This window comes from Apteryx rowi, unplaced genomic scaffold, assembly GCF_003343035.1.
Source record: "Apteryx rowi isolate R43461 unplaced genomic scaffold, aptRow1 scaffold_17, whole genome shotgun sequence".
Lineage (NCBI taxonomy): Eukaryota > Metazoa > Chordata > Aves > Apterygiformes > Apterygidae > Apteryx > Apteryx rowi.
This window is the reverse complement of record NW_020447974.1, coordinates 2,542,081-2,568,676: the sequence shown is the minus strand read 5'-3', so window position 1 is coordinate 2,568,676 and position 26,596 is coordinate 2,542,081. Positions and strand designations below refer to the sequence as shown.

The 26,596-nt window shown below is 36.9% G+C and overlaps 1 protein-coding gene across 1 annotated transcript; it reads left to right on the top strand.

Annotated features, from left to right (window-relative positions):
* The first annotated feature begins 2,686 nt into the window (after positions 1-2,686).
* SECISBP2L (SECIS binding protein 2 like) lies at positions 2,687-24,892 on the top strand. The gene is made up of 17 exons (XM_026060533.1): positions 2,687-2,862; positions 4,262-4,586; positions 5,153-5,288; positions 5,774-6,003; positions 6,090-6,114; positions 6,876-6,991; positions 10,405-10,536; positions 11,145-11,228; positions 12,297-12,464; positions 12,612-12,753; positions 14,401-14,570; positions 15,267-15,399; positions 16,454-16,616; positions 17,402-17,622; positions 18,356-18,510; positions 19,011-19,230; positions 20,308-24,892. Exons 1-17 carry the CDS (start codon positions 2,747-2,749, stop codon positions 20,979-20,981), a joined length of 3,210 nt encoding a protein of 1,069 aa, XP_025916318.1. The 5' UTR covers positions 2,687-2,746; the 3' UTR covers positions 20,982-24,892.
* Positions 24,893-26,596: the final 1,704 nt, after the last annotated feature.

Sequence of the window (26,596 nt, the reverse complement as noted above, 5' to 3'; positions counted from 1 at the left end):
ACTTTGAGCCTCTTTTTACAGATGATTTATTTTCCTCTTTTGCTTGCTGATAAAACTTCATGTCTCTTATGCTGCAATTTTATCTGTAAGTGATTTATGTTCTTAGTAATTAAGCTTATCAAAGCACAGAGACATTTTGGTGGAAGGGGCATTTCTGCTTTCCCTTCACACTTCAACAAGTCTGAAGCTTCTCAAGAAATATGTTTTCAATATGTTCCCCCCCCCCTTCTTTCCCCCATTCTGTATCCTTTGGAGGGATTCTTAAATAATTCAATTATAAACAAGCTTTGGGCTTGGTCACTGTGGTTTGCAGAATGTCCTGTCATCAGAGTTGTTAAGGATGTAACCCTTGATCTCAGGTTAATGCTTGCAGGCATCCTGCAGACAGTGGTCCATTGCCCCAATGAAAGTTTCACCTGTGAAACCTTCCTCCTGTGTTTATAAAATTCATTTTGAGCGAGGTGGCCAATATTTGAATAATTGAATGATACTTAAATAGAAAATTATCTGGTAGCTTTTCAAACAGAGAAGTGAATTGATGTTGACAGGAAATAACTAATGGTGGAATTTGAGCTAATACTGCATTTAATCTCAGGAGGGAGTTGTTAAAATCAGCAAATTTGACAATGGAAGGATAAAATTAAAACCAGAGGTAGACAGACACTTAACCTGTTTTGCAGGAAAAGTTTCACTCTGGTTCTGTAAGTCAACAGAACAGCTTTTATAGAATGACTGTCTTTGTAATTATATAGTTTTGGATATCATGTGTGGCATGTATAGAGTTTAAAGGATTCACCACCTAAAATTTTTGGATTTATCTTTGAAATTGTCAGAGAAAGCATAATGTTACAATAGCACATTCTATATATTGAATTATATTTCTCTATTATAAAAGTACATTGCATTCTTTACTGGTAGTTATGATAATTTAATACTAAATGCAAGCCTTCTGTGAAATTTAGGCAGCTTTTACAGTCTCAACTGTGTCTTTTCTCTCTTCTTTCTAAAACACTATATGATGGCAATATACTTAAATACCAGTTTGTTTTCACCTCATTTGTTTAGTGAATTACAGTGTAGCTCATGGTTTTAGTCATTTGTTTGATGATTCTACCTTTTGCTCACTAAATAATTTTCTGAAGTGTATCAGATTAACTAAATGAAGACTCAGTACTCTGAGTGGGTCTTGATCTCACTGTTGGTCAAGAAGAATGCTTAACCTAGAAATACCTTAAAGTATCCTACTCATTCAGTAAAAGAAGCCTTCCCCCCCCCATTCTCTGGACATCTGTAGTTTCAAAATATTGTCAGACTTCCCCCTCTCAACTCTTTCCCCTCCATTATACATTAATTAATACAGGATCTGGCACCATGTTTTTTAAAAATAAACTTTTTTGGAATAAGCCTGTAGATTCAGGTATTGGCAGTAAAGCTGAAATGTCTCAAGGTGGATTGTGGGCTTGCCACAGAGCAAGGACGCAGGCTGACCACCACGTGGGAGGTGTGCCTGCCCGTCACAGTGTTCCTGAGCTCTGCTTGTTTAACTGATTCTGCTCACGTGGATGTCCTACAGGTAGCAGCATATAACACTGTCCTCTGTATGTCAAACCTTTGTTTTCCCATCTGTAAAATAGAGCGTGTCCTTGTCCAAATTAGGCGTTGCCTGTTGGAATTCTTTCTTGGACAGATGGAAAGAAAAGCTTCTGGAGCTCTGGCCTGCTTTAGAGAGAGCCTATCTAGAAACTGGTATTCTATGAGGAACTAAATGTGAGACAAGTATAATGAAGCTGTAATCCTTTGTACAAAAAGATACTTTTCAGCTAAATGTAACTTAAAAGGTAATATAAAAGGTAAGGGTGCTTTGGATCTGCAGTTGCCTCTGCGACTAAGACTCCTTCGGTAAGCTGAATAGAGCAATTTTTTAATTCTTTAAATATAAGATCCATCCAGTCTATAGAAGACTAGAAATGTGGGCAAAAAGGCTTTAAACTGTTGAGGATACCTTGTTTTAAATGACTCTCTGTGAGAAGGGGAATCTTTTTCTTTGAAAGCACAGTTTAAAACTTATTTCTAAGCAGTCTTCAATTCCCTCTTCCATGGCAAAATTTAATCATATTCTTAACACTTTAAAATATGTTTAAAAATGTGCAGATGGAGTGTGTGGGGGTTTTTATTCTGTGATACACCATCTATTTTAGCAGTAAACCTATGGTGGCTGAAATCACTTTTATAATTGCCTAGGAACATGGTCAATTTTGTAGTGTAGACCAGGCATTACTACATCTTCCATATGCTGGTTTCAGTTATGAAAGCCTACACAACTGTGCTCCACCTACAGTGCTAATCCAGTTGCTTTCTGTGCTCAGACTAGTATCTGCTCTGTAAGATCTTAACTTCAGTCTCTTTAATTAATTGGTTTTTGCATAGCACTTTGCAAATGTAAAGGGCAATACAAATGCTAAATGTTGTTCATCAGTATTGCAGCCTCCGACTGGAAGGATGGAGCAAGCACTTGCCAACCATTCCTCACTCTTTCAGTTTGCTGAAGAAATCCTGCAGTCTTGTCCTTTTGCCTGCTATTTGTGATAATTGCCATACACCTTTATGAATCTTTAAGTTTTCCCAAACAGCTTATGCTTTTCTGTATTTTAATGAAGACATTTTTTTTCCCCTCTTTCTTAAGAATGTCAAGCTGTCAGCTGAAGTAGAACCATTTATTCCTCAGAAGAAGGGTCCAGAAACACTAATGATCCCTATGGCGCTTCCTAACGACAGTGGAGGAGTTAATGGCATGGAACCAACTCCTATCCCCAGTTACCTGATCACTTGCTATCCATTTGTACAGGAAAACCAATCCAATAGGTAATATGTGGTTTTGGTCTTTGTCACAGATAATTTATTTTTAAGTGGGTTTGAACTTTAGTCAGACTTGAGAGGAGTAAAAGTGACAGTCAGCTGTATATTCATTTTGGTTACTATGTTTAATCTTCTGACCCTTCACCAGTGAGGATGAAGTTTTTGTCCCATCCCATTCCCCCCTGCCCTTATGTCCTTCTCTTTACTTTCCTCCATTCATATTCCTTGTTCCTTCTTGCCTTTGCTACAGATCCCTCACAAAGTCATCTATTGTGCTCTTGCACCTTCTAGGTCAGTCAAGAGATCTGTGTCTGAATCTGAGTCTGAAACAAGGCTCCAGGTGTCCTACTTTCCTCCTGCCATGATGAAACAGTATGCAGCTGACACTGTTGTAGTCAGTCTAGCTGACAGTCTAAGTCTATCTAACCAGCTTTCTTTGCATTATTAGTTATAATGCTTTGAGTTTAGAAACTCTGTTCTAGCCCAAATCTGTTGTTCCCTGAATGCACAGCATAGATGATGATCATCTTGTATCTGTCTCTTGTATTTGTTAGTTGGTATTGATAAACTTAATGTTGCATGGAATGGCACTTCATAGTGCTGCTGCACTTGAACAGGTAAAAAGAAAAATAATTCTTTAGGAACTGCGTACTGCAGATCTGTAAAATTATCATGCATCTTTCCTTTTTCTTTTCTCTAATATTTGGGCCTTCACATTCTCTGTGTAGAGTTTCCTGGTCTCTTGGGGTTTGAAGAAAGAGAATTGGGTTCAGAGTTTCCAAGGGGTCTTTTTGTGGTATGCTGTATCACAAATGAAAATATGGGAAGAAGTCCCTACACTTGCTTTCACTAGGAAGTTTGCAGATACCTGTTTTTGGTATGCTTCTTAAGGCCTGTATTTTCATAGGAGTTTTGAGCCAAGTGTGAGCTGGTGACTTTCTCTCTTAATTACTCAGGGCCAAACACTTGAGTAAAGCTGATGAATGTCACTGTTCCATCTGCTATAAGCTTACATTGTGTAAGCCTAGGTCCCTACTTAGGCTATATATGCTTTCTGACTGGCTGAAACAATGAAATAAACAGGCCCAAAGTACTTGTCAAAGCAAATGGCTACGCTTAAATACTAAGTTTAATTTTAGAAATTTAAATAATAAGCAAAACTCTCTTTATCACTTGAACGTAGTTGGAGCTTTAATATATTTTGTTAACCTCATTTAATTGTCATCTCTAAGAAGTTTTAACAACTTTAAGTTTTACTATTAAAAGCTAAGAGTCCCTGAAATAAATAAATAAATATATATTTATTTATAAATTACTTTTTTAATGAGGATAGGGTGTGGTGGTGGTCTGAGTTTAAGAGGGGAAAACTTCCTCAGCAGCCTTTTTTCCTCTTGTTTTTTTTCAGACAGTTTCCATTATATAACAATGACATCAGATGGCAGCAACCCAACCCAAATCCTGCAGGACCATACCTTGCTTATCCTATAATACCTGCGCAGCCACCTGTTTCTACAGAATATACATATTACCAGCTGATGCCAGCACCATGTGCTCAGGTCATGGGTTTCTATCATCCTTTCCCTACACCCTATTCTGCACCCTTTCAAACAGCAAATGCTGTAAATGCAGTTACCGCAGAATGCACTGAGCGTCCTAACCCGCCAGGCCAGGTCTTTCCACTGTCCAGTCAGCGAAGCCGAAGCGGTAACAGGGGACCAGTCGTTCAAAAAGTAAGCATGCTACTGACTGCCTGTTGATAGAATAAATAGAACCATATAGAATATTCCTTCACACAGGAAGCGCGTATCTTGTTCGAGCAAGAATATGTATGGCAGTAGTACCAATGGGAGGAAAAGTGGGCAGAAAATGTGTTAATCGGAGTAATATCTCTTTGTATAGTGACACTGTACTTATGTTTTGTGTTAAAATGCTTGGTGAGCTTATAAAACCTTATTAGTGCAATAAGGGAAACTCTCCTCCCTTCCAGTGCCTCTGCACTAGTTAGATTTCAGTTTAGAATTAGTTCCTTAGAGAACAAAATACTTCCGCATCATAACAAAAGGTAAACAAAGTATGGGTGTATCATGATACAGTTCATGCAGAAAAAGGGGGAAAGGTTAATAAACCAAATATACAGGATTGTCATAAAATACTTATGTATTAATCTCCTGTCTTCAAATATGTCACTTCTGTACAGAGTGTTAGAACTTCTCATAATTGTTTTGTTTAGTTTGATTACAACTCCGAAGCCAAATCGTATGGCTTATGTGTATATATGGCTAATCTTTTGAAACAGCAACAACAGTTACAGACGCACATAAAAAATAAACGGCCTCCAGTGAAAAATGTAGCAACCCAAAAGGAGACTAGCTCATCAGGTCCTGAGAACAGATCAAAGATTGTTTTGTTGGTTGATGCATCACAGCAAACAGGTAATTTCTTTCATACTTTCTGTGCGTACTAAATGTATAAAACTACATTTCTGCCACCATGTTTCCTGGAACAAGGTGGACCTGCGTAAGAGACAGCTGCTAAGGTAGATCTTTGCTGATCAAAAAGTAATGAAGAAAAGATGCTGGTGCCTGCAGAGACCTATTTAATATGTCAGATTATAATTTTGCAATGATGTGGTGCTCCTGCGGAGCTGCAAAGTAACTCTAAGGTATTAAAGACTTAGCCACTGTCAGACACAGACTCTATCTTGTTGGAGTTGATTATTATTAATAGTTCGAAAACGAGATCTTATTTCTTTTTTCAATTCAGTGCTATCATTAAAATTAATTTTACTAAAGGGAAATTACTGTCATATGGAAAGACTTTGGCTTTTTTGCATCTCATTTGTTTTTTTAGTATGTAGGTTTTTCATGTTTTTTAACAATTCCTGTACAAGTCATTGTATTTTTATTCTGTCTTGCAGACTTTCCTTCAGATATAGCTAATAAGTCACTATCTGAGAGTGCGTCTACAATGCTTTGGAAATCAAAAGGCAGGCGCAGAAGAGCTTCTCACCCTGCTGCAGAGTCCTCTAGTGAACAAGGCGCGAGTGAAGCAGACATAGACAGTGATAGTGGTTATTGTAGTCCAAAGCATGGCAATAACCAGGCTGCAGCCATGACTTCAAGAAATACAGATTCTTGTGCAACGAATGTGCGTAGCCATAAGTGAATAACTTAGCTATATTTGTATCCTGCACGATAATAAAAACTATTGAAACATTTGTTTTTCCTTTTCAGGTTGTAGAACCAGCAATAAATACAGGTAAGCATTTTGTTAGCTAGCAAGCTGTATCATATTTTGTTCGGAATAGTCTCTGTCTATTTCAAGCATGCTACTCTAACTGATCAGATACTTCAGAAGATCTCTTTACTGCTTTTTGCTCCCCCCCCCCGTAGTTGCTTGCTGAATGGGTGGATAAGTAGTTGCTACTAATGATTTATTAACAATTGTTGTCCTTTAAAGGAGAAAAAAGCGGAACACTCCAAATGGAAGCATTCAAAGTTGTTTCTGTTATATTTTATTCTCATGCTTCCTTACCCTGTTGGACTGCAGTTATGTTTGTATTTGAGTAGTAATTACACTCCTCTGTACAGCTCAGAGTCAGAGTGCTCATTTCTCTACTTGAGAAGCAATTGAATACTTTTCTAGAAGTTTTAGAGAAGTGCTGTAACATGAACAAACATTTTGCTTAGTCTGGTAATAGTAGAAAATGCTAGTGGCTGTTATTTATGACTGGACTGAAAACTGGTGAGGGTATGAACCTGAGATGTCATTTATCTGATTGCTTGCTAATGATCAGTTTTGGCTATTTGTATGTCTGTAATCTCACTCTTTCCATAAAGGCAATTCTGCTAATTTCTAGAAATAGCTACAGAAGTAAACATTGTCAGAGGAGACTTAGTCTTTCTCAGAGAATTTTCTGTTTAAAAGTGCGTTGCTGGCTTTCGTGGCATGTGTGCTCATTATGATACATTCTGTCATACTAACTCATTTTTCATAGATGTCACTTTTGTCTCTTTCAGCTGGTGTGAGTTGGACTAATGTAAATTCCCAGGCAACTCAAAAAAAACCTTGGATAGAAAAAACTCAGACATTTTCTAGAGGTGGAAGACAAGCTGAGCAAAGAAGTAGTTCACAGGTATGTTGTTAATGGCTCTAAACTTAAGCACTCTATTTCTTGTACTGTATGAAAATAGCAAATTTGAAATGGATAATCAATGAGAACAGTGAATAAAAAGTGTAGAAACTCAAACTGGAAGTCAAGCTGAGCAGACACCTCCAAATCACACGTTTTTTGTGCTACCACTGTGTGTTTATGATTTCACATACTTGGCAATTTTCTGTCTATATAATATGTTCTTTACATGCATCTACCTGGAAAGTAAGTTACATGTATAAAGTAACTTGTGCAATGAAGACAGTGTGGGTGAACAGAAAAACCAATGAAGCGATTTCTATACAGTGATTGGGGGGGGAGAAAAGTTAGTTGGGTTTTTTGATCTCTTCACACTTTAAAATAAATAAAAATCTTGAACTTTCTAATGAAAGTGGTAAAATAAAATCCTGTGTTCTCACTCTTGTTGTCTTTGAAAATTTCATTTTTATATTAATGTACCTTATTTTTGTTTTTTTTTATTATTATTAATAAATGCATTTCAATGGTTTTGTGCTAAAATTTAAAGAATATATTTTTATAAAACCTTATGCGGGACAGGATTTCTGTAATTAGTGTGTGAGGAGAAACTGGCCTTCCTGATTTTTTTTGATCACTTCATTTGGGAGGGAGGGGAAGGTTAAAATGACTGTGTTTGCTAAGACCCCATTTTTGTCCATATTTAGTTACTGCAGAGATGAACAGTAGAGCTTGCAGTGGGAATTTCTTTATCATAGGCATGTCTGTATGTGCATTGAGATACTTGTTCTGTTCAGTTTACCTTAGATGGATTTGTTGATTTGTCTTGAATCTTCCTCTTTGGTAGTCTCTGGTTCTTATATTAAAAAGTTTGTTGTCCCTTGTATCTGGCAATCTAGCAGTTCTGGATTTGGCCGGGGGAGGGAGGTTGTCTTTTTAACGTTCTGTAGCCAAATCCAATGCTTTTATACATAACTTTTTGTGATTTATGGCATTGGGAGAGTAAGAGGAACCATCTTTTCTTTTCATCCAGTTAACTCTTTAGACTTCAAATCTGGCAGTTATTTTAGATATTTAAAAACAAAGCTGGCACAAAGAGTTTTAAATGAGGTTTCACTAGCCAAATTCCCTATACCTCAAGGCAGAATTGTTCTGGAAACTGACTGTTTTCCTTTGAAATTAAACTTGCACCCAGTCCATAGCAAGTTTTCTTGAGAAATACACCAATATGAGTGATCTAGAATTTCACATTCAAGGTATGCTTCATTTTTCAGCCAATCCCTCTTGCATCTGGCTTTTCACCAACCCCGCACTCCATAAATAGGAGAGTGTTTATACCATATATTCTGAGGTCTCTGGTCTCCAGAGAAATCTGTGCCCATATATTGTTATAAAACACATGTTGAAAAGGCAATAATTGCACACAGGAAAAGTTTTGTAGTGGGAGAAAGTCCTTTGGTTACAAACGGTTCCTCAGGATTCGCATCTCAGTTCTGTGGAGTCATCAGTAACTCCTGTGCTTCCTTCATGTTTGTCCAAAAGGACCCTATTTGAGTACTTTTCAGATGCTTGCTGCGATCTTAAATTAGAAACTTAGAGGTGAATGGAGATACTGTGTGCAAAGCGTTTGCCAATATCACTTTAATTACTAGAAGAAAAAGCTTTTGAATTTCACATCTTCAATGGTTAAAGCAGCAGATCTGTGGCAATATTCTCGCAGTAGTCACAATATTATCTTTAATGAAGGCTATGGCAATGTACAACAGACACTTGAGCTGCCTATCTGGATATTGAGCCAGTTACTGCTTTGCTTTAATTTTATGGTTATATCAATTGAATCCATAAGCTGACTGTCCAATGTTAGTCTTTTAGTTACTACTTTGGTGGTGGAGGCAGCCTTATGCTTTCACAAAGAGCTTGCAAAAATACATTTTCCTCTTCTGTTGCTGTTGTGCCTTGCCTCATCGTGTCTGTGCCCAGGCTGGGTATGGCTATTGAGACTGCTCTCAGGAAAAATCTTCTGGCTTTGGCAGCTGACTTTCAAGTCTCTTAACAAGTATAAACCTTTCTGCAGTGAAAGAAAGCTGAGATTCTCTGTAGGTCCTGCTGATGTGACAGTTCTGCCCTGTAGTACCCATGTGGTGCAAGGGTCAGATTACATTGTAGTTTTAATGCTCTGCGATATGTGATCTGAATGAGGTGAAAGTGAAATGTTTGAGGGTAGCTGTACTTTTGTAACCTAGGATATTTAATGTAATTATCAGGTTTTAGAAAAGCTGTTCTGCTTTGTGTGTGTGTGTGTGTGTGTGTGTGTGTGTGTGTGTGTATTGCATGGCTTTCTGAAGTGTTAGATGTCTTTTCCCCCCTGGCCTCAAGAACTTGAAGGATTCCCTTTACTCGTAGGACCTAGAAGGGAGCAGAGAAGTGGATGGTTTTTAAGTGTCAAGACAAACCTAGGCAAATTCGAGGATTTTAAAAACTTAGTGGGTAGTACTGGAAGTTGCTGTGTTCTTTTCTACTTTGAAATACTACTGAAAAGTACCATGGAGCATCAGTACAGCAGAGGAGTAGCAGTAAAGCAGTCCAGCAATGCTGGATTTAATTGCTGAAATATAAATTCATTGAAGCTTTTAAGAACAAAAAGCTGTTTAAGTTATCTATTGACAAAGTAATGTGAGATAAAACACTAGTAATATGGACCTGGTCTTGTAAGCAGTACAATTGACAGCTTTTCCAAGGATCTATTTAAAAACTAGTGGTGGAAGAATGTTTTTAATCTGGATTAAGAACATAATTGAAACTTTCAGCTGTACAACTGATAAACAGAAGTTAAGACTTGGCAAAAACAGTGTATTATAGGCATGCAAAATCTGCTTTGGCATTTTGGTTCTGTTTCTTATTAATATGAAATGGAAATACTTTGTGAAAATTCCCATTTGTGCCCCAGCTAGGTTGCTTTGCTGGGCTATAGGTGTGTTAGGGCACCTGCATCACCATGCCATAGAGTCACCTCTTCTCTCTTTTAACCAATAAATAAATGGATACTTATACCATGCAGAATAATTCTGCAGAAAAGACGCCCAATCAGCAGAGTAAGGATTTTTACTCTGATATTTCACATTTCATATGATGTCCTGAAACGTCCCTTATTGAAACTAACTAACTAGAAAAACTTCTTGGAGTAAAAAAAAATCTGATAGCATTTGTAGGGTTTTTTTTTCTTCTTCTTCTCTCTTCCTCTCCCCTCCTCACTCCTTTAAGGCAAAACCCAAAATACATAGCTTACTAAATCTAACCTCACAAAGACTGTACCTCTCTTGTTGCTAATTAGCGAACATGAATGCCTTGCATGCATGCACACATGTGCACATTTTGAAAAATTGAAATTGCAAAATATTGATCACATCCCTTATTTCTAGTCCGGTTTCAGATGCAGAGGCCACAGCACATCTTCAGAAAGAAGGCAGAATGTGCAGAAACGACATGAAAAACCTCTAACTATGAGTCAGTCAAGTAGAACAGAGCAGAGTCCTGAACCTTTGTATTTTGAGGTAGTGTTGTGTGAAAACTGCTTTTGTGTTGTAGTGAGATAAGATAACACTGATAGTCTCAACATATAGATAACGATAGTCTCAACAGGGAGATGTTCCAAAGCATCTGGCTCTGAGGTGTGCCATGTAGTGCACTAATTTCACTTACTGTAAAATGCTTTCAGTGTGTGTGTGTGTCTACAAAAATTTGTACTGGGGTGTTGTGGAAAGCGTGAGGACTTAAAACTGTGGGGGGGGGTTGTTTTATTTGTGGTCAACAAATTAGGTAGACAACTTTCAAGTAAACTTTTATTTACCTGAGAATAAAAGTTAATGTATTCAGGGATTTTTTTTTTTTTTATCTACTTGTAGTTAACTTCTTTAATGTACAATGCCAGTTTAAAATTTTTTGTTTGTTTATTTTGGAAAGGGTCATTTAGCTATAGAAATCTCCTGTTGTTAATTTGGTCATCATGTGCTATTTGTGTCACTTTTAAGCCCTTCCAGCTTAAGTTGGAACTCTAGGTAGGGATTCAATTCATTCACTTCTAGTTTCAGCCATTTCAGATGACACTTCTCAAGTGACTTTCAGTTCCACACTCGTCATTTTTAATTTGTGTATTGTTTAGGATGAAGATGAATTTCCAGAGCTAAATAGTGACAATGGGAGCAGCAAAAGTACTAACATCCAGCAAAAGATTTCACCCAAAGTAGTAAGTAAATCTTCTGGTTTGCAAAGCATTTTTAAATAGAAGGAAGTCATTTTGAGATTGCCATGATGTTAGTATCCTACTTTTATGACTCCCTGTTACAATATTTTTAATGTAATAATTCTGATGGCTTTTAAGGTATTTGCAATACCAGTCTGGACTTTAAAGAAATGCCAATTAAAGTAACAGCAGTGTAGAGAACCTATGTTAAAGTAGACTGCTGGATTTTTGTCTGCTAATTAGGTTGTCAATAATGAGTGAGACTGTAAGATGGACTTGATGGACACTTCTCCATCTCACTGATGGTGTGTTTTTCATAAACTTTGTGCTTTTTGAAGTTTCATGATAAATTTTAATAAATTTTTAATTTTAACATTAGACATGATAGGATTTCTGAGACTACAATTGATTTGGGGTGTTTATCTAACTTTCTTTGTGTTAATACTTAAATCACATCCTGTGGCACATTTTATTCTTTCTGACTCAAAAGGCTTGCATTCAGACTGCTGTTTTGGTGCAGACTTTTATTAAAATTGTTAAATCCAGAAATATGTAACTATAGTTTCAGTTTTTCAGAATAACTACTGATTACGTAGTTTCTTCTGAAGGGAAAATAAACTAAGAGAATTCGTTTCAAGATTGTACAAATGGATGCTGCAAAGATGCTCTTTTAATACTTGTATGATCTTGCAACAAAATCTTTAAACAGATCATCTCGACTATTTCATCTATTTGGCTGTTCTCCAAGAAAGTCAAGCCCTACATGAAATCTTTGGAGGGGGCACCTGTATTTAGTAATTAAACTAGAAAACATTCTGAAGAAATAATTGGGGATAAATATAATAATGTTTTCCTGTACAAAGACAAAATATGCATAAATAATTTCTAGTTTTATCACCTTACTGTGTTATCTAGCTGTGCATAATTATTCTGATTTCATACTGCTGACCAAATAATTTGTTCATTTGGTTTATGGAGTGACACTCTTCCTATGAGAGAGGAAGAGAGAAATGAAAAAATTTCCTTGAGAGGCCTTTAATTGCATTTTATGCACTTTGTTTAAAATCCTAGTTGGATGACTTACCAGAGAATTCTCCAATCAATATAGTCCAAACGCCAATTCCCATTACAACCTCTGTTCCGAAGCGTGCAAAAAGTCAGAAGAAGAAGGCCTTGGCAGCAGCACTTGCAACAGCTCAAGAATATTCAGAGATAAGCATGGAACAGAAAAAACTCCAGGTCTGTGGCTTCTCTTCCTCCCCCACCCTGCCAGGAGTAAAAAGGAACATATATTAGCTGTTAGTCCTTCTTACTCTGTAATAGCAAGAATCTCTTTGGAAAGACTGTTTTGCTGGTGTTTATCAGCATCTGATATTCATGTTGTAGGAGGCTTTATCAAAAGCAGCTGGAAAGAAAAGCAAGACACCTGTGCAGTTGGATTTGGGGGACATGCTAGCAGCTCTTGAAAAGCAGCAACAAGCAATGAAAGCTCGTCAGATCACCAACACCAGGCCTCTTTCATACACAGGTACTTCTAACCTGCTTGACTCACTAAATGCATTTTATGACAGTATAAATGTGAAATGTGATCATTCTGAACTCTTTCAGTACTTTATTCTGTTAAGTTTTATTTTGAGATATGAACATAAAAACTTGTGAGGAATTTCTTAATGCATTTATTTTTTTGAAAAATTCACCTGTGCTATCTTACTACTTAGTTGCAGAATGCAATGGTGAACAATCTTACAGAATTGAAGACAGACTTCTGTTAAAACACCTACTACTCAAATAGTGTTCACCTGTTAAGAGTAATTCAGTGCTAAAGTGAATATTTGAAAAGAACTGTACTAGGTCAAACAGAACATCTATTCCAGAATTCTCTTTTGGAAGCAGATTAGAGAGGATATGCGTGACTGATACACAAGGATACTTTTCCAGGATATTCTTTCAGCCTCTATTGATCATAGTTCAGGGCCTCCTGACCCAAGGTTTTCTCAATCCAAATTTGTTTATTAATTAAATTATCCATCACTCTTTCATCACATTCTTTTACTGTCCTTAAGGTCCTATGGGAGTGAACTACTGCATGTTGTGTGGAAAAGCTCTTTCTTCCACTGATTTATTTATTTATCTTTCTTTATGTGCCCCACTCATAATTTCATTAGCCCTCATAGTGCTTGTATTATGAAGAGAATGAGCAATCATTCCTTGCTCTCCTTCTATATAATTCCTAAAGATCTATCATCTCTTTTCCAGGCTGAAGAGTCCTGGTCTATTCAGCAGTTATTCCTTATATGGAAGTCTGTCCATATTTCTGGTCATCCTGATTACCTTCTCTGTACCTTCTTGTAGTTCTACTGTATCTTTTTGGAGATGTGGGAGATCAAATATGCACAAAATATAAAGTTATGGTTCCACTATGAATTTATGCAATGGCTTAAATACATTTTTTTCCTCTATTTCTTTTCCCACTCCTAATATTAAATTAGATTTTTTTTTAATGCTTGCTGCTGAATACAGAATTGATGTTTTCATAGTTATCTATTTTAACCCTCAGATTTCATTCTTGAACAGTAGCACATAGCCTGGATGTACATTATTATGCACATAATTACCATTTTCCCTCATATGTGTTTCTTCATTTACCTGCTCTGAGTTTCAGCTGTGTTCAAATACTAATTCAAGTTGGCAAGACTGCATCAAACAAAACTCAGCAAAGAACAGTTGGCATTTTCATTTACGACTGTTTGTTTTATTCTGTTTCTCACAAAAAGCATACTTAACTGCATGCTGCACTCCCTCATCTGTTGTCCTGTCAGCTAATAGTCTTTGACAACTAAAAATCAATGTCTAAATAAATATTTGCAATGTATCATATTACTAGCCTCTTACTAGTAAAGTAACATGTAGTCATTTGAGAGAGATTCCTTACCAATGTTATAAAGTAATTACTTTCCTGGAATCCATAGCTTCCTAAAACACAAGGCTAAATTGAAGAAAGCTTAAACCATCTGGAAGCAACAATATCTGATGATGTAATTTTCCTGTCATTATGAACTGTTTTTTTCCAAGGAAGGAAAATGTACTTTGAGAATTCATCAGTGGAAATTCTGAAAGCAGTGCTGAATAAAGCTGACATGTCTTTTAGTGAGACTAATACCTTTCTTGTATTTAGTCGGCAGTGCTGCTCCCTTTCATACCAAAGAATCTGCCAGTAGAAAGTCCTTAACAAGGGGACAGCCAGCTATGGGTTGCCTTAATCCTTTGGATTCAACTGCTCCAAAAGTGAAAAGAGGAAAAGAAAGAGAAATTTCAAAACTGAAACGCCCTACAGCACTTAAAAAGGTAAACATGACAACCATGGAGTGTCTTGATCTACATTCAAACTTCAGAAATAAAAGCTGTTATTTTTTCACTTGAGGTCTAGTGACCCTGAGCGTAGAGTAAGGAATTGTGAGCTTCTAGTTCCTGTTACATTGGTGTCTTGTTCTTTGGATTTAGGCATGTTATGTGACTTCCCTACCACCATAGCAGATTAGGGATGATGCATGTCTATCTCAATAGCAGTTGCAAGAACTTTTTACTACAAGCATTAAGTCATATGGGCAAAGCTAGGTGATTTTCTTCCATGTTGTAAAGCCCTAGTATGTAGGGCAATGCAGTATACTAAGCTAAATCCCCCCCCTCCTTTTTTTTAATGGGTATATAACTTGAAGTAAAAGGCTGGGGGGGGGTTGTTTTTTTTTTTAAACTGAATGAATTTAGAATTCAGTGCATGTGTATGTGTATACATACACAAATAAAATAGCTATGTACACAGATATAATGCATTATGTGAAGAAATCAAAAGGTAAAATACAGAAACTTGACATGGTTTCATGTGTGGGGTTTTGTTTGTTTGTTTTTAATTCCGATGTGAATAGAAAGGTTTGAAACAAGTTGGCTAACTTTGTTTTGTTTTCTTTGTTCAATGAAATGGGACACTTTTCTTTGGTATCTGTATATTTTTCAGGTGCTGACAGTTGCTATTTTTGTCCCTAGATTATTTTGAAAGAGAGAGAAGAAAAGAAAGGCCGTTTATCAGCAGATCATAGCCTTCTGGGATCTGACGAACAGAAAGAGGTTCATATGAACTTGACTGCTGATCAGTCTCAGGAACTGGCCTCTCAAGAAGGTCTGTCTCTTTCCTTCCCCCTCCCCCCCCCGGTCTCTCAGAGCAAACCTCGCATTGCAGTAATCAACTCATTTTAGTATGTTGTCTCTTTTATAGCGTGCAACTTGTTTTATTGGTGTTAGCTTGTACTGTAATATTTTTTTAACATTATGAAATACTAGAACTTAGAACCTTCTTTTTGTGGAATGCCTTGTCTGTACCTCAGTCCTGGAAGGCTCAGTCCAGAATGTGTTCTGTTTACTTAATCTCTGTACAGCCTTTTAATTCATTTCTCTTGGATGGATGTTTCAAACACCTCAGAGTTGGTTTAAAAAAAAAAAATTTTTTTTTGATAAGTGGACGAAACTTGATCTTCCTCAGTAGTGACCACATGATGGTGAGCTGCTTTCAGTTTCTTGTGGGCTGTGCCATGTTGATCAGAATGCATTTTAATGGTGAGCAAACTAAAAGTTCTCCAGATGCAGAAGTTAAAAACTTTTAAATAAGAGTTTCCAATTTGCTGAACACTCCTTTTTTTTCTTCTTTTTTTTTTCCTTCCTTTCTCCACCCAGTCCCTTTTGGAGAGGGGGGAAGAGGGTCAAACTGCCAAAACTCCAGATGTACCACTTCAAAACTTTTCTTCTGAATGACGTTATTTGTCAAAAATTTTGCCTGACTTTAGCTGACTGAAGATCAGTGTGAAAATCTTAAATATCCCAGGGATAAATTAATTAATTAGACTATATGAATAGTAAAAGAATTATTGGAAGAAGTTGTAGCATTTGGGCATGTCTTCCTTTCTCTTCTGTCCTTTTCCCAAACTTAGCTTTGGATTTCATTTTATGAATAGTCAAATAACACTTATTTACCCAACCCACACTGAGTGTCTGATATGTGCTTGTTTAGTTTTTTTGTTTTTTCTGCCTCTCAACTACCCCTCCAGGGAAGAACACTGTTTAGTGTTTTCAGAATGTAATTTGGAAAGAGTGTGGGAGAGATGGGTGATAAATGTGATACTGTTTCTTTTATGTAAAAGTGCCTTTGTATTTTATAATGTTTCAAATCTGTCTTTCAGAAACTGGGCTAAGTATGCCTAGCGATACTTCACTTTCGCCAGCAAGTCAGAATTCTCCATACTGCATGACTCCAGTGTCCCAAGGTTCACCTGCTAGTTCAGGAATAGGTAGTCCAATGGCATCTTCTGCAATAACCAAAATTCACAGCAAGAGGTTCAGAGAGTAAGAGTTTTGCCTTATTCACATAAATTTGAAGTTTGCACTTGTGTCACCTTTTTTTAAGTGTGGATAGGTTTAGTAGACTTAGAAGCTGAGGTAGCATAAACTACCTTTTCATTTGTACAGGTATGAGCAGATTTTTTTTTTTGCTTGCCATAGATGGATGTGTGTGTACACACGTGTGCGTGTGTACATATATACACATGTGTATATACATGTATATGTACGTGTGTGTATACACGTATGCTTCAGGTTCTCCTTGGTTGCTGCAATGAGTAAGCTAGATAGAAGTAGTTTGAAAAGGAGATTTTTTTTTTTCCCTCCCTTTTTTAAGGAAGGTTACATACACTAGGGAGGGAAAGAAGAATAATTATGAATGATGAAAATTTTGTAGTGTTCACTCTTGCTAAAACTGTGGGGTCTGTGTGGTGTGGCTTTTTTGTTTGTTTGTTTGTTTTTAAATACCAATATATTTTTATAGAGTATCAAATTAAGGAGAGGACTAGTTGCTTGTGACACCTAATGGAGTTTTAGGGGATTTGTTTATTCTTTTTGCCTTACTTCTTGAGGTAGGTAGAGTTACTAGAATGCTAAATGCTTTTAGGATTTTTTTTGTTTTTTTTCTTTCTTAGCCTGAAGTGTACAGTCTGATTTCTAAATCCCTTTTCATAGCTTTGGATAGCACAGTTTCAAGGAAGTAGAATATTTTTTATTTGGTAGAAGAAAAGGCTCAGTGAACTAGTATTGAGCATGTGCTGTGCTAATTTTGATGTTTCTTGAATTGACAGATACTGTAACCAGGTTCTAAGTAAAGAAATAGATGAGTGTGTGACTCTGTTACTGCAAGAGCTTGTCAGCTTCCAGGAGCGGATTTATCAAAAGGATCCCATGAGAGCTAAAGCAAGAAGAAGACTTGTTATGGGGTTGCGTGAGGTTACTAAGCATATGAAGTTAAACAAGATCAAGTGTGTAATCATATCTCCCAACTGTGAAAAAATCCAGTCAAAAGGTATAAATGATAAAAACAAAGTGATGCATTTAACTGCATTGCTTTTACAATTTTCTCATGCCACTGAGTAGCACTGATTAGCAAGGTTAGCAGCATTTTTCAGTTACGCTAGATGTAACGCTTTCAAAATCAATTGTGTAATTGCCACTCTGTATGTACTTCATTCTATTCTGTTCCATTCTGGAAGAAACTAGTTTGAGGGGTGAATAGCTTAACAAAAAACAGATATGCATACAACAGATTTTTGTTTTATTCCATTCAGTATTTGATGCACCTGAAATCCTGAGCTCTGAGTGCTTTTCAGGACGATTCATTCCTTCCTTTATGTGTAGGCTAGCCAACGTATTTTGCCACTACCAGAAATGCAAATAGAGGCTTCCTGAGATAAGAGAAAAGCAAAGCTCTCCAAGAAAATTGCTGTGACAATAAATGTGTAGAGTAGTAATAGAGAATACAGAATATCACTGAACAGAAGCAGCTTTATCTATATGCACAGTAGTGTATATTTGGTTATACTGCAGTACATAGGTTTTGTATCTGCCTAGTCCTGTCTATTATCTTCCCACATACAGCAATGCTAGTTTATTTTAAGCAAGTGCTGAATGAAGACAGCTGATGACTGTATGTACTGAAGTTTTAACTAATAATTACAGTTAAAATTGCGACACAGATTTGTATCCTATCATACCATGACTTTAACTGACTAGATATCTGTTTACAATTGCTCTCTAAGGTGGATTGGATGAGGCTCTATATAATGTAATAGCCATGGCACGGGAACAAGAAATTCCTTTTGTCTTTGCTCTTGGACGTAAAGCTCTTGGACGTTGTGTGAACAAACTGGTTCCTGTCAGTGTAGTGGGTATCTTCAACTACTCAGGTGCTGAGGTGAGTAATTCACATAAATGGCTGGAGTAAATCATTATGCTCCTTGTAACTAAGAACTGATTTGTCATGGAGAGCACATCAAATGAGTACACAGATTATGCTGGCCTTGATTTGATCTATACTAGGGTCTGTCTTTTCTTTGAAATTGCTTATTTATTTACAGAACTGAGAGACTGATGCGATGAAAAACTTTCATCGCAACTTCTTCTCTGTAGCTTTTGAGTAGACTTGAAAGGCCATCTGGAATTCTTGGGAAGGCTTAAGGTTGCAAGGCATACCAGTATCTTAAAGTAAGCACATCTCCTCAGAGTTGTGTAAATGTGGAATAGCATTTGTATGAAATAGAGCAGAACTACTTTTTGGTCAAAGTAAAGGTATTTGGAGCTGATAAGCTTAAGGCTGAATATATGGTGTAGCTTTGGTTCAAAGAAGTACTGTAAAGTGGAAAATTATTGGTTAGAACTACTAAATGTTTAAAAATATATATGTTAATACTCTAGGACCTATTTAATAAGTTGGTATCACTGACTGAGGAGGCCAGAAAAGCATACAGAGATATGGTTGCAGCAATGGAACAGGAACAGGCAGAAGAAGCCTTGAAGAATGTCAAGAAGGCGCCCCATCATATGGGTCATTCTCGTAATCCCTCTGCGGCAAGTGCTATCTCATTCTGTAGTGTTATTTCAGAACCCATATCCGAAGTGAATGAGAAAGAATATGGTAAGTGTTTTAAAACTTTTGTTACCAGAAGTTGGGATTTTCCACATACTGCTTATTTTAAAACATAGCTTAAAAAAAAAATCCTAATTTACAGTAGTTACAATTTTCAGGGGTAATATGAGATTGGTTAGTTTTCTTGTAGTTCTAAAAGTAGTTTTGCCTAAACTATATGGGAAGTAATGACTAAGTTCTAATCCTCAGAAGTCTTACCATTACCTAATGCTGTTTTGCTAATCAAAATTGCCCTGAAAGCCAGTGACAGGAGACTCGCATCGGCAGAGACAAGTTCTCTAGTTCTATTGAAATGGTATTGAAAGGTATGGTAATAAGACTGTACCAAGCACAGAACTGATTAGGTGATTGAGGAAGAACCAATGACACAAAAAGATGACAAGTGTCTAGGAGCTAAATTACTGAGGTATCTGAAAGATAGGACCTTTAGTGTAAGTCTTGAAATTTGAGATGGCAGTGAATGATTGTGAAGGATTATTACAGTGTGAGCATCAGATTTATGTATTGGCTCACTTATGCCCAGGTGATAGGGGAAAAAGAATGCTTGTTTGAGGTCAAAGATTCTTTTTCTTTTTTAATATCTCTTTAATTTGCATTAAAGCTATCTTGGTTTTAGTTAATTCTTTTTTGATGTCTCAAAAACTAGCTTCGCTTGTCAGGCATTTTTCTACAAAATGTCAAAGGGACGACTCTAATATTGTGGTGGTTTTCTGTTTTTGATTGATAGTTGAGTGCAAAAATATTTGGTCTTACTTCTAATTACACTCACTGTTACATTCAGTGCTTCCACAGTGTACACAGGAAACCAAGTGCACAAATTTTCAATCTTATAGTGCACATTTTAGGTTACTATTGAAACAAGCTTGTCAGTTGTGTGTTTTGGTTTTTTTTTTTTTCTTCCTGTTTCTCCCTTTCCTTTCCTCCCCACTTAACTAAAATTGTTCTAGTGAAGTACAGCATAATATTAAAACTGCTATTTAGCCAATTTGGGGATGTTCAAGAGAAATATTTTTATATAGAAAGAATTAATCTGTTTCTTGTTCAAACTTTTTTTGAAACTTGTAGAAACAAACTGGAGAAATATGGTGGAAACATCTGATGGATTAGAAACATCTGAAAATGAGAGAGAATCCTCGTGTAAGACTGCAGTTCCAGAAAAAGCCGGCAATGGTCAAATTGAAAAAGCCACTCTTAATAAACAGCCACCTCTGGCTACGATGGGGACTACCTCAGCAACAAATCATGGAAAAGTCACACCAGGTGACAAAGAAGAGGTGAAACCAGATGACAATCTGGAATGGGCCTCGCAGCAGAGTACAGAGACAGGATCATTGGATGGCAGCTGCCGAGATCTGTTGAATTCCTCCATGACCAGTACTACCAGTACTCTTGTGCCAGGAATGCTAGAAGAGGAGGATGATGAGGATGAGGAAGATGATGAGGATTATGCCCATGAACCTATTTCCGTAGAGGTTCAGCTTAATAGCAGAATTGAATCTTGGGTTTCAGAGACCCAGAGAACTATGGAAACTCTTCAGCTTGGGAAGTCCCTTAGTGGTGCCGAAGAAGACAATGCAGAACAAAGTGAAGAGGAAGAAATAGAGACTTCTGAGCATGTTGATCCAGTCACTGATGGTGAGGAATGGACAACTGATAAGCACGCAAGTAATACGCAACACAAACCCACCATCTGCAGTTCTTTGAATAAAGAACACATGGATTCCATCTATATGCCGTAAAAAATAAGCAGAAACTCAGGAACTTTTTAGAAACTAACTGTTGTAAAGGTTGCAGCCATTATTTCGTATGCTTCATCTCAACATTTTGCACTGTTAAACATTTAATATGTGTATTTAATTCACACCAATGTTTTTTGTAGCTGTCTTTGTTACTTGTTTGATTCAAAAACTAGCTTAGCTTTTAATCAGTATCTATTTCCCAGAATAGAAACTGTGTGAAGACTTGTCAGTAGGTATTCATTTGATCTTTTGTAAAAGGAAACATCTTGTAACTGACCAGTTTTAAGCAAAATTCTTTTTAAAATGTGACTGTTTAGCTCATTTTCAACAGATAATCTGCATTTTAAAACTGACAAATTACCATCATTTTACGTGCTGTTATACCAGTTATGTCAATATATTTGGCCATCATTTTCTAGTTGTAGCTAGAAATAAAAGTAAAAATTTCTTTCTCTTTAAAGAGAACCTACAAAACCCTGTCTGCAGTCATAATGAAAAATAAATAGTAGGGAAATCTCTGCATGATTCGTATGCTAAGATAAATGCAGCTTTTTAGTTGGTCTTGGCATATACATCTATTGAAAAGCTGCTGACAGTTGAGATGGTTACAGTAAGCTATAACAACTTTGATTCCAGAATAACTTTAAACCAGAGGGGTAAATAATTAATGTATTTATTATAATTATTATTATTATTTACAAAATGGAAATACTGCATTTAAAAAAAAAAAAGGAAAGAAAACAAAAATTCCCCGTGCTCTCCACAGTCGCTGTCTGCCAAACCACACTAAGTGAATCATTAACCATAATCCCTATCCAGGGTTTTAATGAACTGATGACTTCCTCTTTCTCCTGTCACTTACCTCAGGAATGCTGTTATGCATAATGTTATCAACATAACACTGCAAAAAGCAAGAATAGTCCTTTAACAGCAAGTATGAATGATAGAGATGCTCAGTGTATTGATACGTTCATCTGCATGCTTTGATCCTGGCCACCCTCCTGTTGAGTTCAGGATGGGACTTAACAGTTCTTACTGATAATGTGACCTCTTTTGTCGGTTCTCACAGTTGTAGCAGCCTTGGGGGTTGACCTCGAGAGTAGAAAAGGAAGTAGTTATTCCAGGAAAGGGGGAAGTGCCGTGTAATATCGGGAGGTGTTTCACTGGTTCAGAGACAAAAGAAACAAAACACACCCCTTCCCTGAAAAATACATGTTACTAGAGAATTTTTCCGTATTTTGTTCTGAATATTGAAGTGAAATCCATTAACTGATGATGAATTTATTCCAGATTGAAGATGGAGTATATGTCTAAACCTTGTATGCAAGGAGTCTGTTTTCCATCTTTGTCTGACACTGGCAAGAGATGTACTGAAACTGCCAGCAGCAAGAGCTTTGCTACAAGAGTAGCCAAAGAATAACTTGCATGAATAACATTTTTATGGCAAATGTATGTTTGTTTCAATTCCACTTCTTTTTTTTTTTTCTTGATCACTTGCATAAAAACACATAAAAATCTGGGTAGTTTGAATAACACAAGGAATTTATAGCTTAGTTATGTATTTACACACCTTTAGTAACATGGGACCAGCGCTTCTAGTATTTTCAATGCTGGCATTTTAAATTGCACTGGGAAAATAAGACTCCGGGTTTAGAAATCATCTACTCCTGTTTTTTTGGATGCTAATGAGAATAATAGAAACTGTGTGTATTATGTAAATAATGCTTTGGGTAGGCATAGCAAATGCTATGTAGATAAGCAGTAGAGAGAGCTGCTAGGACAACTGGCTGTTCTGTCACGTTCTTAGCTCCTTAATGTAATCTTCCTAGATGTTAGAACAGGAGTTTTATAGGAAAACAAAGACTAAGGAATGATGCCTCCTGAATGTTAACCTTTTACTGTATGTGTGGCAGATTTCTCCTGTCTGTACTTTTTGAAAGTCTCTTTGCTTTAGGAAATGATAGGTGTTTGAACTGCTGAAAAGCAAAACTTGCCCTTGGATGTGTAAGCACACATCTCGGTAGCAACTGAGATTAGTGTCTGCAATGAGGGCAAAACTTTACCAGAACATTTAAAAAAAAAATAAAAAAATAAAAAACAAAGGTATTTGTAGTTTTTCTTTTGCTTTTTCAGTGCCAGTGATTCAAATAACTTTTGATCTTGAAGTATTAACATCAAAGGCGCATCTTTTTATATGCCTTTTCTGAACTTGGACTGTCATTTTAAGATTTTTTGACATTTATATCAGAATGGAAAAATTCTTGTAATATTCAGCCCACTAGTTAACTGCAATTTTGTTACAGATTTAATAGAGTTCTTAAAAGCGATGCAGCACTTCTAATATCTCTGTTTGCCAGCAAACAGGGAACTGTTCTCTTTTTAAAACGTGACAGATCACCCTTAGAGGGGCAAACTGAAAATGACTAAAGGAAACTATTTTTAGTGCTTCCTTTTTGATAAGCTGGGAATGAGCAATAATTGTGTGAATGAAATTGCAATTCCTTTGGGCTTGATCCATTTGCATCTAAAATTAGGGACGTTCCTTGCAACTTGAAGCACTTGAAGAGTATCTCACTGTGGTAATTTTGATTCTGTTAGCACCAGAATTTAAAAAAGAAAGCATAAAAATGTTTTACAATACCATGTTTTTTTTAAAGTAGCTGAATTTCTATTTCGGTGTAAAAGTGTGCAGTTTATTATACAGGTTGTTACTGTCCCCAAGAAAAGATGTTTCTGTAGTTATAGGTGTATAAATATTTTTGTTGTGGAAATGAGTATTCAGAAAACAAATCTACTTTTCTTAAGGCATTCTTTATAGACTTGATTTCACCACTTAACTCGTCTGGTAAAATCAAAAATAATGTATCTGTGGTAGGGGTAGGGATCTTTAAAACTGATAGAGGTGGCTGTGTATACAACCTATTTATATAATACTCTATCTCTGTAAAAATAATAATAAAATGTGGATGAAAATATGTATAAGGGAAAAAATCTTGAAGAACTTTTGTCCATAATTGGACCAAGTAAAAATGTCTAGTTAAGGTTGTAGGACCTGATCCTGCAAACACACACTTATGAGCATTAGTTCCACTGACTTAAATCAGTGGACCTATTTATCTGCTTAAATTGTGTGCAAGTATTTGTAAGATTGGAGCTAAACAGTGACAGACCTGTGTTTTAAAAATTAATTATAGAAAATGTTCAATAATGCACTTGTTTTCTTCTGATTAGAGGTGTCTTATGCTCATTTGGGCGGGTGGGAGCTTACACAATGTGATTCAGTCCAGTTCTTTAACACAAGCTTAAATTTTAATAGCGTTACTTAAATACATATGTAAAAAGTATTATCGTTTGAAAAGCTGCTGTTTGCTGAAACTGTCATTAAGTATTTTCTGTGAAGTTGTGCCAACTAATGAAACTATTCAGTTGATTTCAGTGTTATCCATTTAAAAGTTAGAATGAAGATTTGTTTACAAAACAAAAAACCAGCAGAAGCAAGCCATAGAGACACGTGATGTGGGCTCCTGCCCACCCGGCCACACACAAGGAAACGTTCAGAATATGTAACCCAAAACGCCGCTCTGCTGAACGGTGACACTGAAAGTAGACACCCAGTTGGCACAGCCCACCTTCTAAATGTTCATAAATAGTTCATATATTTTACTTTTAAATAGATTCTAATAAAGCTGTTTAATCTTTAATGTCTTAAAATTTGTAGTGATATTTAGGTTAAAACAGTAGAGAAATCATTATGAAATACCATATGAAGGGTTTTGTTCCATTTCTTTTTTGCTGTATGAAGGATAATTGTTCTGTCTACCGTACTTTTTGGAGTAATAACAGCTTTTTTGCACTATGTAAATACTAGTGGGGGTTCTTCCATAACTAATAAAAATGATTGTAGAAATTTATGGCTTCCACACAGTGGTATGTTTGTTCAGCGGCTACTTTATCCTGAGTTCATGTTCTCAAACGCTGCCCTGCCACTTCTGATACCTGAAAAAAGGTGGAAAACTTCCTGCCAAGCCTCTGCTATACTGTGTTTGGCCACAGGGTGGAGAAGGCATGTGGTGGCCCTCCAGCTGGGGCACTGTCCCAAGCCCCAGCAGCGAGCTGAGCCTCCACGGTCGCCTTGACTGCATGGTCACTGGTACAAAAGCTAAAGGGAAACACAGGGCTGCAACAGGATATTCCTGCATCAGGGAGCCCGGTTCCCTGTTCTCACAGGTACTGTGCCGTAGGGTGACCTGAAAAATGTTACGTAATACAGAGAGATCTACTGTTCCTCAGAGATCCGGGTAACAAAATAGACCAAGAGTGCTGTCTTGAAAATAGTGTTTCGCTCTAGGAGTGTGAGAGCAAGAACAACCACTTCCCCAGCACAGGCACCCCTGAAAATCAGGATCCCTTGTGTACCACTAAGGTATGCGAATTTAAGTTGATATCCCCTTATTACTGTACGTTTTGAAATAACATGAAGTTCTCAGCATGTCATCCCTATGTTCTCCAGTGACTCACTAGAACTGCTCACTCTTCTGCGTCTCTAGTAACAGTGTCATTAACTTGTTTTGCAACTCCTACGGGTGAGAATATTTGTAGCAATTTACAAAGGATACAGCCTCATCCTGTAATTTTGAATTTTCTATTTATGTGCCTTAACTTCATGTTTCAATTCTGCTATTGCAGTTGTCTTCTCTGTTGAAAGCACTTCTGTTAAGCCTTACTTTGTAAGTGCTATCACTTTCTGTCAAAAGTATTCTTCACATGTGGGTTTTGCATTCATCTTGCAATGAATTTTGGAAAGTACAAAAAAGTAGGTGGCACCTTGTGACCGGTACTGTGGTAGCGACAAGGAAATTAATTACCCTAAAACCTTACAACCGGACTTCTCTTCCCATTTCTTCATTAAGCCACAGTAAATAATTGTTTTGTAGTTCCAAAGCACTTTCTTCCTTGAGAAACTTCCCTGCCTCTATCGAGAACTTTTTAAGTAACACTCTAGGCATTAACGTTTTGCGGTGCTGCACGCAAACTGGAAGAACTACAAGAGAACTTGCTCATGACATTGCAGCGCTGAAGCTCTCGGTGGCCAGCAGCACTTTCCTGACGGCGAGAGCAAGGCGAGCTCTCGGGTGGCAGCTTTGTCCTGGCAAAGCTGGGAGTCTGCAAAGGGAATGGGGGAATCTGCATGTCACGGACGTGTGGAAAGGCCCCAGCCAGTCGCATGCACTGTTTGTACAACAAAGTTGCTTTTTGACCTTGCTTTCAGGTTTTTAGGATCACAGTGTATGAAACTCAGGAATTTATTATTATTATTATTATTATTATTACAGCATTGGACAAAGAAGATAATGAAGCAGAAGACTGGTTACCTTTGGTTTGGTTAGTGGGTTTTTTTGTTGTTGGTTTTTTTTTTCTTTTACAAGTTAGCAAACAGTATGAAATGCTGGGAAGCCGAGGCTGGAACCTGCATTTTGGCAGCACACGCAGAGCACTGGTGTGCTCGTAACTGTTACATTACAGTTTTCCTTTGACGCTGGGTGATTTTCTCTTCTGAGAGGCGGATGTGTGTGGGTGTCCATCTGGACACTACCTAAAACGCTCAGCTATCTATC